Source organism: Arthrobotrys flagrans, assembly GCF_004000055.1.
Source record: "Arthrobotrys flagrans strain CBS H-5679 chromosome Unknown unitig_0, whole genome shotgun sequence".
Classification (NCBI taxonomy): Eukaryota; Fungi; Ascomycota; class Orbiliomycetes; order Orbiliales; family Orbiliaceae; genus Arthrobotrys; species Arthrobotrys flagrans.
The window spans coordinates 3,401,900-3,417,620 of record NW_027137550.1 but is presented as its reverse complement, the minus strand read 5'-3'; the positions used below and the strand labels follow the sequence as shown (position 1 = coordinate 3,417,620).

The following is a 15,721-nucleotide window of genomic DNA, read 5'->3' as shown; positions in this document are numbered from 1 at the left end:
CACATATTTATGCATGTTATCCAATATAATTTGCCAAAAGAGCGCATTCAACAAAAAAAACTTGAACCTTGACACGATCAGAAAGCCTGCTTTTCAACCATCACGTTTTGCCTGTGCGCTTTAAATTCCTCACTTTTATGCATTCAATTTTGCATGTGGGAGGGAAAAAAAAAATAGGTCACTGTGGCTGGCTGGGTTGGGTTATTTGTCTTGGGTGGTAAAATCAATATACCCCTACATATGCATATACGTCTGCTGCATCTCCAAACGCTTGTATCACAGTAAGAAAAAGAACGAGCCAAGTAACCAAGTGAGTACTTGACTATGGAAAGACAAGAAGGTGGGAAAATGGGAAAAACAAAAGAAAGAGGGTGATGGGAAAGTCTGGGGTGCAGGAAATCCTGCATATTCGTTAAGGATTTGGAAGGGTTGGGAAGGGTTGGATCCTCGTTCGTACATACATGAGATACGATGAAATTGAATTGCAGGATTTTGGTATAATTTTTCTGGCCCGCGCTCGCCAGCAGTTCAGCGCACGGTCCGTGAGTGAGTGCTATGTTTGAATTGATACACCATGTACGATCTCACAAGCGCTCTTCTCCAAGACGGTGGTTGTTGCAATTTTGGAGCCTTTTCGCCACAAAGAGCGAATGGAGGAATGTTAGGCATTTCACCATTCCGTGCCGAAATTGACACCGAAACCGTACCCGTTACCGTATGGACTGGTAAGCAGGAAACACGGCAAGCAAGCCCCCAAAGATCAGCCGGATACGAACTCCAGCTGTCGCCTTTTGCTATCTTTTGCACCGGGCTGAAGTCTCGAGAGTACCGTAATCTGTTCGTGCCGAAACAGTTTCAACCCGTTTCGGGGTCTGGGCATGTACCGCACCAAGTATCCAGGTCTCGTTTCTCTCTCTTTTGCTTCGGTAGTACCCGCTTATATTTCCCGTTATCCATAGAGTATAGCAAGTTAATATTGTCGTCTATAGATAGGAGTTTATAGCCACTTTTTTACATAAGGGATTCATGGGTAGTATATATTTCACGCAAAAAGTTTAAGGTTTTTTTGAGAAGTGAGGTTGAATTCTTGGCTTTTTTTTTTTTAAATTTTTTCAAGACGGCCATGTATCGGGAGCCGAAGGAGGCGGTATTTTATATGGCAACCCGATTTTTTTTTTATCTAGGTGACTACGGGAGCACACGATGGTGGTCAGAGGAATTCTGCTCTGTTGATGCCGGGTTTACAACCCGACGGGAAAGCTTATTACCATATATTGATCGAATATGGCTTAACCTGTGAGACGTTGGGTCGATGCGATGAGGCAGCAGGAATAAGGCTTGACTCCATGGCGTGATAATGGCAAATGGGAGCGACTCAATTAACTAAAAACCGAATCGATAGCGTTAGTTAGGCTGCCCAGCAGCAGCTGGGTTTAGTCTGGTTAGCGAAAGCATGAGTCTTGCTTTGGTGGATCCAAGGACTTTCAAAGTCTGGTTTGCACGTTCTCGGAACGGAAGCTACCGATTGACATATTCTTGATAGTGCTTGCTATAGGTATCATGTATTATGTAGATGAGGAGGGGTGGGCGGTTTGACACCTGGGCCGGGCTTCCCGTGAATATCTTTCCAGATTCAATATTTCCTGCAGTGGACGGCCGGAGAAGGGAAGTTTAAGGTCGGAACTTAGGGATTCCGTGTAACGGTTTTCTTTTCTTTTATTGTTTCCCAAGTTGGGAATCTTAGCTATCGGTTCAAGATATCTAGTATGTAAAGTCGGTATCAAATTAATAATTAAGTTAAAGCCCAGACGCTATTTATCATTTTTATCTTGGGCGGACGGATGGATGACGCGAGGGGTAGACATATGGAAGCGATTCCGATGATACCGATTGTTTCTTTGTGCAACCTCAGAATTGATCGGGGCACAAGGTTTGTCTGTTTTTTCCATGTGGGATTCCAATTTCACAAAATACGCAAGTTGAAACGGTCTGTGTAGCACCAAACGTTACTTCCTGCTCCACCTTTTTTCGCCGATAACCTTTTCCAGAGCGAGAGGCCTAATTCGTCTAAGTCTGGGCGTCGAACTCCTAATGTTCTCATACTCTCTGATCACTATCAGGGCGACAAGCTCTGACTAAGAGACCCCGATATCATGATATGTCATGATATGACCTGACTGACGAAAACCATACTAAACTTCCTAGCTTGGCTTTTTTTTCATGTTCTGTCTCGGACGTATGTCACTTCAGCTCGGCCGGAACTCGCAAATCCATTACGTTTGAGTTCAACAGCTCCGATATCGATAGATCGGCTGCCCGAGATTTACAATATAGGAAAGCCAGTGCACACACCGGCGAGCATGTCATCAACATTCCCATCAGATCAGGAAAGCGGCACATAAAAAAGTTAAGTTCATACAGGGGAGAGTGAAAGGCACACTATCGTAAGCTAGTATTAGACGCGCGCAATTGATCGATACGAATAGGAATCTTACCTGAAACATAAAAGTAAAAAGGTTTCGATTAACAAGGGGGGCGGGCTGTTGAATTGAAGCCGTAGGAGCTCGAGAAGATAGTTCCCGCTTACCTCCTATTTCGCTATTTTTTGCTTTGATAGCTCACAAGTTTTATTGACGAGGGTGATGGGTGTGTGGACTTTTTTTTTTTTGGCTCAACGTACCTCCTTACTGAAGTAGCTTCCTCAACCATCTTTTTCGATAAGAAATTTGAAGGGAAAGAGAAAGGAAAAAAGGCCTGGTTAACCTTTTTTTTTTCTTTCCCTGAGACTGACTAGGTCTTGTCTTTGGGGATGACACTACCATACCAGGTTGACAGATGCGGCCTGAGCCCCCTTCGCTTCACCGCTTACAGCTTCGACTTCATATTCGTCCGCCTGGTTCATGCTATGCTATGCTTTGCTACGTATACCTACATTGAAATTAAGGCACTATCCTTATTTGAAGGTAGAAAAACTGTTGAGGCCATAGAGAGTTGGTCGGGGACGAGGGTCTATATACTAAATCGTAATAAAAATTCCAAATGGCTTTTTGTGGTTATGGATTTCCGAGATAAGTAGGAATTTATGAAGTGTTCGCGGTGTTGATAAGGAATCGGCACTTTGAAGGTTTTAGAATGTTGACACACCCTTGTAACGACGGATCGAAACAAGACCCAGGAAGCAAAACGAGAGAGAGGAAGAAGAAAGAAAGTGAGGACGACCTACAAGAAAGAAAAAGAAAAAAAAACGATACTAGGAACGAGTAGGCTCAATTCCAAGCATTTCAACCTCGAAGGCAAAAAGAAAGAATAGACAGTACGGCAAGAAAGTGAGCCCGGCAACAATAAAGTATGCGTATGTGTATGTATGCATCTTCATGTATGTATGTTAGGTGCCCTGCAAGTGAGAAAAGAAATGTCTCAACCGTTCTTGCATAAGCCTGGGTTTTTTTCCCTTTTCCTTTCTGCAACTGCAAGCCTTCGTTGCATATTGGAGCAGCAATCCTTTCTGAATATGTTCTATGGGGCTGTTATTTCTGGGTCGCTCGTTCGTGAGAGAGCCTCGACAGATGTGAAAACGGTCAAACTCTCATGGGTTTTTGTCAATGCAGGTTTGCTGGCTCTTGCTAATTTAATTATATCGACATGGGTTTGGGCTGTGTGTATGCGTTTCTGAGAAGGTCCTTCTAGGGTCGAGACGGTGTTTGATATATTATACCATGCCTCTATCAACAAGTAAGTGCGGTAGGCGCTCTCCCTTCCCTTCCCTTCCCTTCCCTTCCCTTCCCTTCCCTTCCTGACATTAACGATTCATACTATAGTACTATCGTGACGGAATATTCCCTTTTGTGCGAAATGAAAAAATAGAATAGAAATTAATTAGAAAAGAAAAATCAACAAAACAATGTCAGTCGGTAATACTAATGCCAGCCAAGCTACGAGAGTATATGCAGCCGAACATAATTCCCCATACATCGATTCATCAACGTGTCGCCTCTACGTTTGCTTTGAATTTTCGTCCGAAGGGAGGGGCATACATATTCCTACATGATTTGAGGGGTCGAATACATATTTTTATATGCCGAAAGATGCGGTCGATATCAATAGTAACACCTTATTGGCGCCACAGATATGGGTCCCTTCTAGGATTGATCCGGGCTCCCCAGTAAGAACACCACAGCATTCTAACCGGCACCGCTTGTGTGGTCTGAGAAGTATGTAAAAAGTGTTACGAAACGCCATTCGATTCGACGTCTTTTTCTTATATCGAATGTTTGTTTTCTGCGTCTACTTACCAGCAATGTAATATCACAACTGAAAGTAGCCTGGGTTATGTTATTTTTTGGGTTGGTTTCAGACTTCGACCTCGGAATATTTTTTTTTTATACTCGGATAATCAACTAGGACGTACACTAGCTTCGCGCAAGATCTGCTGGCCTTGCAGATTTTCCTCTAGAAATGTTATTCTATTTGACGTCAATACATATGTAGATGAAGCTTAAAGCCGCGACTAGAAATCGTAAATTTGTATACTTTATTTTTCTTCCTCTTCCTCTTCTTCTCCTTCTCCTTGGGTCTTTGATATTTTATTTTTCCTTTTCAAGATCTCTAATTCGTTCCGTCGAACCCGTTTCCCCGCTCCAAACGAGCCAGCGGGAACGAAGCCGCTGCAACCTGCACCTGGTCTGAGCTTAAACTCGGTGCAACATATACGGTTACGTTCTAGTCCGGATCCCTTCTCTCGATCTCGTAATTGATGCGGCATATGGATGCAGTCCTGAGTGAATATTGAGTTGTACTCTCCACCAAAATCACCACGATTGCGAGCCCATCGAATCAGGAATTCGGCTGAAAAAGAGCGGGGTTGCAAAAATTGCGCTTGAGGATTGGATGTTGAATTTACATATCGGGTTTAGAGCGGTAAGATTAAAGGCTGAAAGAGCATTCGAAGCGGAGTTATATTGCACGAGGTTCACTTTTGAGCAGAGAGAAGAGAAGGTACGTGTACACAGCACATAGGCATACTCCGCTCCCCGTATGTTGAACTTGTACTAGCTCGAATGCAAGTAAACGAAAAATCCAACAAAATTTCCCCAAGAAAACCCTCCACTTTGTGGAGTTTACAGCCTAACTTTGGAAAATGAAAAATTTCTGGAGATAGAGGCTAAAGAAGCCAAGATGATACTCCATATTTTCGAGACTCTGATGTATCCGAGTGGGGATGTTTGATAATATGGGACTTGCCATTGCCAGCTATCCTTACCCCGGGCAAGCTATAGCTCCTCTGGGAAAGCTATAGTAGCTATCAAGAAAAACAAAACGAGGCCATTTCCCGACCGTACCGGTTTCCCTTGACACTGCAGCAAGCCACCAGTATGCACAGATGCTTGGCTCGCAGCCCGTTCATTGGTGTCTTTTCACATGTGAAAATTTGAGAATTTAAATATTTTGTTCGAATATAACGGAAGGGCTGGCGGTGCAGCATCACAAAAAGCCTATCGCGATATCGATTGAGGGGTGAGGGCAAATGTGAGGAGAATGATTGATGAACCCCATTTCATAACTCATCATTCTCGACACTTCGCGAGGAGGGGTAAAAAGAGGGGTTTATCGTATGATGCCTTGGAGGAGAATTCCTCGCTCATGCAATGCAATGAAAACGAATCAAAGCAGATTTAAGCTTACTTGACCACCAGCGTATAAGATCAATTGAAAATATGTGGATATGTCGTTTTAAACGAGGGTAATCCGAAAGATTCCAAGAATCTGGACTCTTTTTATGCCAGTATGCGTCAGTCCCTGGCCTCGGATCTCGAAGGGGGTTTGCCGTAGGTGCATAGGATTTGTTAAATCTTCATGTTGAATGTTGTACAGCTGTTTCGGCGAGCGTGCATAAACTATTTTTTTCTTATAAAAAAAATGGATAGGATTGTGTGATAGTTGCAATCCAACATCATCACGCATCTTGAAGTTTCGAAGAAGACCCAATCAATTGATTTATTGATCAACCGCCACCATGACACATCCGCACCTGTCCTGCTCGACCAGTGGCAAAAGCGGATGCTAGCAAGTTGGTTTTCGAATTTCGAGAAAAAAAAGGACCCTGAGGAACGAGGGTGCCGCCGGGACAGGGCCAGTTCCTTTATTCCTCATCCTGATCACATACTAGCATCATGATGCGTAGGATCCCCTAGCTTCAGCGGTGAGAGGAACGGGTTGCATTCGGGCCCTGTAATCCGCTCCCGTCTTGCCAGTCAATCCGCGTCTTATCATTAACTTGAAAGGGCGGACCTGGTTTTGCCGCTGGCTGTACCGTTGCCTGAAGCCCTAGATGCTTGGTGAGCTGCATGATATTTGAAAGAACGCAATAGACACTAGGAGGTTGGAGCTGCACACCACCTTTTGGTTATTCCATCCCCAGGCGAATGTCAAGCATGCTGTATTAGCAGGCTTGCGTATTCCAAAACGTGTTATCCCCAAGCCCCGCTCTAAGCTCTGGGAGTTTGACACACCCGATAGGATTTCCTGACAACCGTCTAGGAGTTATTTTGTTAATACAGTATTGGCCCTTTAGGTTATGATTGATGAGGAACACACGGAAACGTTGAGGGTGGCAAAGTGTCTGAAATAAGAGCCCCTCTTTGAAGTTGCGTTTAGCTTACTTGGCCCGGAATAGTGGCACACCAAGACCATCTAGTTGGTAGTTATTCGCTCGGTGTTGGATTTCCAACACCACAATGCACACAAGCAGATTTGCAAATCGTTGTTAACATCATGTCATAATGCTTCCTTCTCCTTCTCATTTTCGTGCAACATAAGAGTCCCGATTTCGCCTAAATATACTGATGCATTCGCCGTCTCTCTTCTCATTGGAAGAGCAAACGATGACGTATATTTAGATGGGCCTCTCGTTTACAATCAAGATTTCCGGGGTTTTTTGACGAGGGAAAACCCGCCAAATGAAGGTTTTCTGCGCCGCATGGGCCCAGGCATGGAACACCTCCATGCGAGCCTTGACAAGGTCAGCTGAGTTCTGGGAGGGATTTCCCTGTGTTCAAGAATGGATTTCTGCGGAGTCCCAAAAGCCGTAGGAACTCGATTCGAGCATGCACAATTTGGGACATACATGAGGTTCTTCATATGATCATTTTTATATTTGCAAAACGAGATATATTCATTCCTGAAATTGTCCGGTGCCACTTTTCAGAACGCTTCCAGACTGTATTGACCGCCAAGCCATTCCAGAGAACCACGATTTGAGGCGTTTCGGCCTGCCAAGCGGTGGTCACCATTTTTAAACATGGGACGCCACGGCCTTGATCTTATCTAGGCAATATAATTGGTTACCTAAGCCACCGCACGCTGAGTGCAATCGCGCCGTTACATGCATGCATGCAGACATGGACATGCTGCTTGTTGCACAATGGGATATGTGCATAGTCGATATTTGCTTTTTCACTCAGAAAAATTTTCATGGGGTTCGCGAGACTTGGCTTTCGAGACCAGGAGCTTCCGTTTAATGTCTTAGTAGATTCGCTCGGGATTTCTTTCTGTTGGGAAGTCGAAACACCGAGAAACGGATTGCACGGGCGATTTTTTTTTGTTCAGTACGGCTCAATGCACGCGAAGGATGAAACTCTTGATGGAACTCTTCAAGATGGGTTCTTCGACCGGCCGCCTATCATTGTCAGTTTATGGAAACTAAAAAAGCTTGCGGGGAGTTAAACTTTTTTTTTTTGACATTTAATGTGATAATTGAGAAGATATAATTCAAGAAGGAATGCCAGAGTGCATCCAATCCAATGCATTCTTTGTCACCGATTGCGAATGCTGTTGTCGACGAAACTGTGCTTTTCTAACATATACCGATCGAATGCTGGAATCTCATATGTAGCGCACGGCCTTTTTTCTTCGTTTGATAGGCAGGAAACTATCATCCATCGGAGATCCGATACTGTCATCTCTCCCGCCTTCTGTGAAGCAAGGCTAAGGTCGTCAAAACTCTGGTTAACGGGAGATCGATGCTCGGGCCCCACCCTCTGGCACGTCGATCATCGTTCAAATGTCGCCTGTGCGAAAGGTTGACGCTTGACCGGGACCCCCATGCCCTGGATGGTGTCGAGGGGGGCTGGAGTTTTTGGGAAGCCAAGATAGCGTGCCCCCCAAAATAGTGCAACGACTTCAGTTAGAGTGATTGTCATGCCAGAGGTGTATCGATCTCTCTCGCCTGTTCGTTCCTAGACGCTTGTTCTACTCCTGAGTAAAACACAGGTTAGGGCTTCACATCCGTCGCCTAGCTTCTTTTTCGGATTTCCGCGGCCGTCGAGCTCCGGTTTAGGTTGGACTGTAACTCCTTGTTGGGTGTTACAATCGATTTCATCAATTGGATATCTTCGAACGCTACTTTGCCTCATTTTCATTTTATGAAAATGCTGGAAATAGTAGGTGATATTGCAATTGATGGCGTATTCTGTAATATCGAAAAGCCCAAAAACATATCGGTTGCCATCGACCAACATTCTATGCTGCGTAATTGCCTCTCCCAGTCGGAACATTTAATGAGTCTACTGGGAAATTATGGAAATTATGGCGCATCGATCGAAATCGCCGGAACCAGGAGCCGCGCGTGGGATGCTCATGTTTTTTCCTTCCCTTTTCTTTGCATCTGGTAATCATAATTGACCCTGTTACAAGGCAGTCACGATCTCGCAAATGGGGGTTTCTTGATGTTTTGTGAAATTTAGAGCTCAATATCTCAAAACCGCTAGAAAAAATTTTCATTCTGTTCGAATCTATTATTATTAGCTACCAGTCAGTTGCTTGGAATTTGGCACACACACAGCGCTAGCACGGTTTTTTTTGGTAAGGCTTTGGCAAAAGAAAGTATAGAAGAAGAAGGAAAAGGTGGTGGATGGTGTTCGGTCTTGTCCTGAGCACAGAGCACGAAAATTTTCTATCGAAGCGAAGGCAATTGAATTGGGGGAATGCTGCAGCGACGGTAGCTTCGCCCCGGACCTGCCAATGCGAAGCCAAATGCATCTAGCTGGATCAAGAAGATTTCCAATTTGTCCATGTATGTAAATTGATATGATATATGTAATGTACACAGACGTGTCTTTATAGTAGCAAAGCATGTCATCAGGCTTTTCCTTTTTCCTTTACAGTTACGATGTAAGCACAATGTACCGGAACCGTGGACGCTTGTCTGGTTTAATATGCGAACTCGAACTAGAACTCGAGCTTCCATGCCATCGACGTTACTTTTTCCTTTAGCCTCGTTCCAGTTAGCCTATTCGACCAACCAGAAGCCCGCCAGCAGGCTGATATCCCTGCCATCCATCACCGTGCAGGACATTGTCTACCCCCATCCACCATAATTTTTTTCCCTAGCTGACCCCCCCCTCGGTGCAGTGTATCTGTTGCCCATGACCATGCTGAACCTGAGCATGACAGCATCCCATCACTATTGATTGCACCTGCTCTCCTTATAAAATCTGTGTGCGTCCAATTAACAGGCCCCACCGCACTCCCTTGAATCTGTCTGTCTGCACTGCACCATCTTTCCAAACGTTGATGCGAGAGCGAGGGCGACGATACACACAAGGACAGAGTGGAGCGACGACCCACACCGCCTTATCCCGTTCGATCCTCACCCCAGCTAGCTAGCAAGAAAGGTGAGTCTCGGTCTCTATCAGCGTCTGTTTTGTTATTCGTAATAGTTATACCGCTGCACCTTTCTTTTCTTTTTTGATTTTCTTTTTTTTTTTCTTTTATTTCTTTTGATACTTGCATAGTCCATTCTTGTTCGATTGCTGGGTATCAAAATTTCCCTTCCCAATCCGCCACCTTACTTGGACTTGGGCTTCTTCCTTTTGTTATACATCCAGCCATACAACATTGCAATATCTCTTCGTCCGATAATAAACTTTTAATCCTCGCCATATCCTTCTTCTCTCTTTCTCCTTCGTTTTTCTCCTCCTCTTCTTCCCATTCGACACTTCCATAGTGAGGCTTGACGACCCTCTTACGACTTTTATTATCCATCCACCCCTCCACCCATTTCCGCCCTTTTCCTATAACACCTCAACACCATATCCACTATCACCACTTCTTCGACAGTTGGGCATTTTGGTTTACGAGTATTCAATAGTTTTTGTATTGTTTTAGGTTTTAAGGGCCACCACCTCGACGAATACTTGGAATCGTTACCTACCTACCCATCTTTCGACAGTCTGTGAGGAATTCAGTTTTCTTGCAGAAGAATTAACCTATCCATTGCATATATCGGTTTCGTCAGCGTCGAATTCCGAACACCTTCGCGTTTTTCTGCTCAACCGCCTTGTTTCCTCACCACCCGCGACATAAATCGTTTTGATTTACCATTACATTGCACTCGTGATTATTATTTTATAGGGTTAGTATGAAAAAAAAAGAAGGCTTCGGCGTTTTCCTTAAACATTTTCCGAGTACGGTTTTCCGTTTTCTTACGCTTTCCTTATGGATACACCTTTCGATGTTCCACGGCATGTTGAACGAACTTATTCTATAGTCTACAAGACTTTACTGTGACCCCCATTGCATTGCAATTCGATAGACCATGGCGCTACTGCTGGGATTGGGGGGACGATTGACATAGCGGAGAATTGTGATCTGTGACCTCTTCTCTCCCTCTCCATTCTCCATCTCTCCATCTCTCCATTCGATTCTATTTGTCTGGCCTGTGCTGCTGTAAGAACATCTTTTTTTTTTCTCTAGCCTCTGGACGAAAATCATTCATCTTGTTTTCGTCTGGTGCTCCGTAACACGCTTGACGGGAAAGCGGCTGCTCTGACCAGTAGTCCTTCTGATTCACACTCACACGCAGTATCCTTCTTGTTCTTGTCTTTGCATTATTTTCTTGCAATTAATGTCTCTTGAAGCCATTAATTTTTGTATCCATTCTGCTGGAGAGGAGCGCACCGGGCGGCGGAGAATTGTGTTGTGATAGGCTAGTGCCAACCCAGTGCCAACCCAGTCCCTGCCCAAGCGAAGCTGTATAACCCCGAAGGCTGGTTGTACTGCGGTTCGTTCGCCTGTTTCTGCCACCTGCCAGCGGCCAGGCCGGAAAGATATTTCTATTTTTTACATTGGTCGGCCAGGTCCTCAGTCAGACAGACAACCGGGGATCAAGATAGTGTCATGGCCTACGACATTTGCCTCCCGTTCTAACAAATTTTTTTTTTTTTTTTTTTTTTTTTTCTCTCTTTTTCTGTGGCTTTTTTCTTATAATTATTAATAATAACCAGCATCGTTAATTGAGAAGGGAGAAGAGAGGTTGTCAACTAATACGGGCCTTTGCTGCGATAGGATTCTTCTGCTTCGTTCGGTTTTAAACAGCATTGTTGCATTTTCGATTTCGGCATTCTTGAATTGACTTCTTGCTTGGAATTCAATTCATTTCAATACCCTCGACATACTCTATTTATATCACCACCTTTCCCCTCGAACTCTAAGTCAAAAGCAAGGCCGTTTTCTGGAACGGTCTGTTTTTGCTCCTGTTTATCTGACTGGGACTCGACCGACCGACCGACAGACCGACCATTCCAATCTGCAGTTGATCGGGACTTTCCTTTCCCTTTGTCTCTCATAACTACATCATCGAAAGTCTCTAGACTTCTAACTTGAACCACCCTTCCTTTTCGTTGTAACAGTCGGTCGGATGCCTTACACTCCCCCCAGCCCCTCTCCCAATGCATCCCACTCTCAGTCCCGGACGAGCAGTCGGTCATCGTCATTCTCTGAAATATCATCTCCCTCCGCTGCTATAAATTTGATCACGCCTGCGAAGCCTCAGCCCACCAGGTCGACGTCTTATCTTAACAAGAATCGTCGTTCTTCTCTTGGTGGGCCGCGGCCTGGAGATGCCAAGCCAGCTCACTTTATGATGTCCCCGCCCGGTGGAAGTGGCCCAATACTACATCCTCCTAGGTCGACATCAGGAAGCAGCATTCGACAGGCCCCACTAGTACCAATCATGTCTACAGGCGTTGTCATATCCCCTCCCGACTCGTCGCAGAACTCGAGCGACGACGAGGCCGAGAACAATCAGATGAAGCGTGGACGTCAGCTCGTTGACGTCAAGGAGTTGGAGGCTGCCATCAGAAACAGCATCCCTCAGAGAAGAGCTGCATCACCTGTCATGGATCCCAAGCCTGAACAGGTATTTATTGAACAAAGGTCACCGGAAATCCTAAGTGCTCGTATCCACGAGAAGTTGGCACACGTTGTCGGCCATGGTAGATCGGCATCCGATGTCACCGGGTCGAGACAAGTGCCAACAATACGACAGCCGGGGGAACCCAAGAGAAGCCAGAGCCAGCAAGGTTCCCCAAACATGGACGACGATGATGATGCCTACCAGGTAGCACCTCCAATGGTTCGCAAGAAGAGTGGTGAGCTCGTCAAGTCCTCCCTGAAGAGCCCAAATCTCAAGAGAAGGCCCTCGAGTATGCCTTCCACACCGACATATCCTAAGGTCGTCCACTTCGATGCCCATCTCGAACACGTTCGACACTTCCTTCATTCCGAGCGCCCCACAGCCGTTAGTGCAGGGTCTTCGCCAGTTGAGCCCGGCATTGATACCGACAACGAATATCCCTTCCTTTCGTCTGACGAGCCGCCGTTTGAGTGGGAGATCGCCACGCCCAACTTCCCGGATCGTGTTGATAGAAGTTCTGCTGTGGTCCGTGTCGAGAAGGTTCTTCTCTCCCACGACAAGAAGTCCCTCCTCGGCCATGTGGCAGTCGCCAACATTGCCTTCCAAAAATTGGTCGTCGCTCGCTTCACTCTGGACTACTGGCAGACTACATCCGAGGTAACTGCTGAGTTTACTAATGATATCCGTCGCAGACAACTGGAGGATGGATATGACCGGTTCACCTTCAAGATCAAGCTTGAGGACATGGCCAATCTGGAGAACAAGACTTTGTTCTTCTGTGTTAGATACCGCTGCCAGGATCAAGAATTTTGGGACAACAACAACTCTATCAACTACCAGGTCGACTTCAAGAAGAAGGCTATCCCGCAGCACGGGAAGTCCGGACCATCATCCGCGTCCTCCCGACCGCTGCCGCGCAGCAGGGGCGCCAATTCATCTGCTCCACGACCGAGGTCCATGCCGATCTTTGACGACTCCTTCGATGCTTATGACTTGAAGACTCAACCGGAGTACAAGATGTTCTCTCACGCCGTTGACCGACAGATGGATATGCGGTCAACCAAGCCTGTCAAGAAGACGAGTGCCATCGATCCAGAGGCCCTAGCACGCCGAGCAAATCCGTCCGGGAATGCTTTTGGCAATCGATACGACTTTGGTGCTTCTTTGGCAGCAGCTATGGCTACCGCTACCAACGTTCTCGGTCCCGAGCGAAGTGGTCTCAAGCTGAAGACCAACTTGAAGGAGGAGAAGCCGGCACCGAACCCGTACTTTCATAGTCTGACTGCGAGTAGCGGTCTACCTCGGTCCCACTCCTCCCCAGCGCTCAGTGCGACATTCACTACCGCAAGCGACAAGCAGATCCCCCGAGTAACTCTGGATCCCACTACTCCTGCTGACACCCCAGTCCCGACTCCGACCTTCAAGCCAACATCCTTGGATGCTCTCAAGTCCCTCGGTTCCGACAGGAAGCCCTCCGTCGAGTCCGCCTCGTACAAGGAAATCCTCGAGAACTTCTGCTTTGTAAGTTCTCCATCGACTCGACGCTCATATCGGAAACCTTAGCGCTAATGATAAACCACACAGTTCGGCTCTGCCAAATCTTCGCCATCCTTAACAACTGGTTCTTCCATGCCAAACCGCCCAGAGGGACCTGGTCATGAGAATCACACTCTCGCGGCCTCGAACTACAAGATGTCTTCCCGATCTCCATCTCCACCTCATCAGGGATTGGATGGAGCTAGTGGACGCAGCTTTACCACGTCGCCTTCCGCATCCTCTTCCTCCCAGGGTTCCCAGAAGGGATCTAGGTCCCCATCCCCATCGCACATCTACGGCTTCCCCGCCACCACGCCGTTTGACATCCGTGCCCCCATCATTCAAACCTAAGGAGATCAATCTGGCAATCTTGTTCGACATCCATATCCATGCAACATCGTTCAGGCGAGCGTGCGTGTTTACTAATTGGGCATAAGTTCTGAACTGTTTTTCGGTCTTTTTCTTGAGTTTTTTTCCTTGCTTGGACAAACCCTTGAAATTCACTTTTCTCTTCTTCTTGAGTGTATTTTTACGATCATTTCCCTCCCTTAATGGCTAACGACCGAAGCGGAATGCTCTACCGTGTCACGCCCATCCCATTACCCAAGCACCGGCCGCGAATTGATGAGTTCTATTGTTTCGAGATTAACTTTTCTTATGCTTGAATGCTTCGGGGGTCTCTTTGTCCTTTCCTTATGGCGTTCTGCCCGTTACTGTTTTGATATTCGCTCTTACCTGCAAAATTGTTTCTTTTGCCATTGGACGTTCTCGTTTTTCCAGTCACTCTCAGGGATATAGTTTTCAGTCCCAGTGCTACTCGAGCGCTTTCCATAACTCATAACTTTGGGTCTAGCGTTTAACCTCTTTTCACGCCGATTGTTTATTAGATACTTGGCTCTGTTCATTGTGCTTTTCTTGTTTTGTTTTTCCTTTGCAAAAGTTCCATCTTCTCCTCCAACCTCTCCTGACGCTTTATGCAGAAGGGTTTCTGGAGAAGTTTTTTTTCTTTTCTTTACTCTTTTCTTTTCACAAAATTCTGGTTGTTCATTTCTCAATTCTCTTTTTATCAATTTCCTTACACTTTTCTCCTCAACTACCTGGTCCTCCGTTTATCCAACATAAACCCTTTCCTCCTGACATTATTATTAATGGAGGTCTTATAAGTCTACTATTACTACCACTACGCACTATGGATAGCCACTACTACTACTACTACTATTACTACTACTATTACTACTACTATACTAAACTCTGCGTCTTTTTTTCTATTCGTTTCTTTCTAAAGATTAATACAAAGCCTTCAGTTTTTTGTTCTAAGGGAAAACCAAAGTGATGGATTCCGGGCTTTCCCTGTGGTGCGAATATTTCTTGACTACTACCGTTTCTCTCTCTCATCTCCTTGGGCGCGTGCTTTCCTTTTCTCTTTTCAACCTCTCTACTTTCTCCTTCAGATTGGAAAAAAAAAAAAATTATGGGTGGATATAGGAATTTTCTCTTTTGATTCTTTTCTTAACTAGTTATTACTGTACTAGGTTGGTTTTCTTTTTCTGGTTTTTGGTTTTTGGGAACTGAACAAGTATATTATATTCTGGAGGATATTATTTGGATTGCTCTTTTTGTCGTTCTTGCCCTACATAGTGTGCAAAGGTGGATTCCGAGCGAATGAGGTTGTCAATGATGTTGAATCGTGTGTCGAAACCCAACTGTAACAATATATATTTGGCATTTCTGATAGTTATATATACTTAAACATAGCTTAGCTTTAGTTTAGGTGGGAGTTGAATGAAGATAATTTATTGGTTGACCTTTTTTGTTCTATCTTGGACTTCGAAAAAGTATAACTCTCAAGTGATTTTTACGAAACTCGATGTCACATGTGCAGGGAAGACCTGCAGAATGCATTTGGGATTATAAATCCCAGCCTATTTTCCGCCATAAATTTCCTGCCGAACAAAAAAATCCAACAATCCTCCTTCGACCCCCCCGCGTACC

The 15,721-nt window shown here is 45.4% G+C and overlaps 2 protein-coding genes across 3 annotated transcripts; one reads left to right on the top strand and one right to left on the bottom strand.

The window, feature by feature from the left end:
• Positions 1 to 6,168: 6,168 nt before the first annotated feature.
• DFL_004045 (uncharacterized protein) lies at positions 6,169 to 6,690 on the bottom strand (the record flags this gene model as incomplete). Of its 2 annotated transcripts, none has more annotated exons than XM_067633074.1 (4): positions 6,169 to 6,324; positions 6,397 to 6,447; positions 6,510 to 6,533; positions 6,595 to 6,690. In XM_067633074.1, 4 exons carry the CDS (start codon positions 6,688 to 6,690, stop codon positions 6,169 to 6,171), a joined length of 327 nt encoding a protein of 108 aa, XP_067491279.1. The 2 variants fall into 2 exon arrangements, with proteins under 2 accessions (XP_067491279.1, XP_067491278.1); XM_067633073.1 differs by having other exon boundaries at positions 6,194 to 6,316.
• Positions 6,691 to 11,695: 5,005 nt separating this feature from the next.
• DFL_004044 (uncharacterized protein) lies at positions 11,696 to 14,080 on the top strand (the record flags this gene model as incomplete). The annotated part of the gene is made up of 2 exons (XM_067633072.1): positions 11,696 to 13,714; positions 13,778 to 14,080. The coding sequence occupies 2 exons, from the start codon at positions 11,696 to 11,698 to the stop codon at positions 14,078 to 14,080; spliced, it is 2,322 nt and encodes a 773-aa protein (XP_067491277.1).
• Positions 14,081 to 15,721: the final 1,641 nt, after the last annotated feature.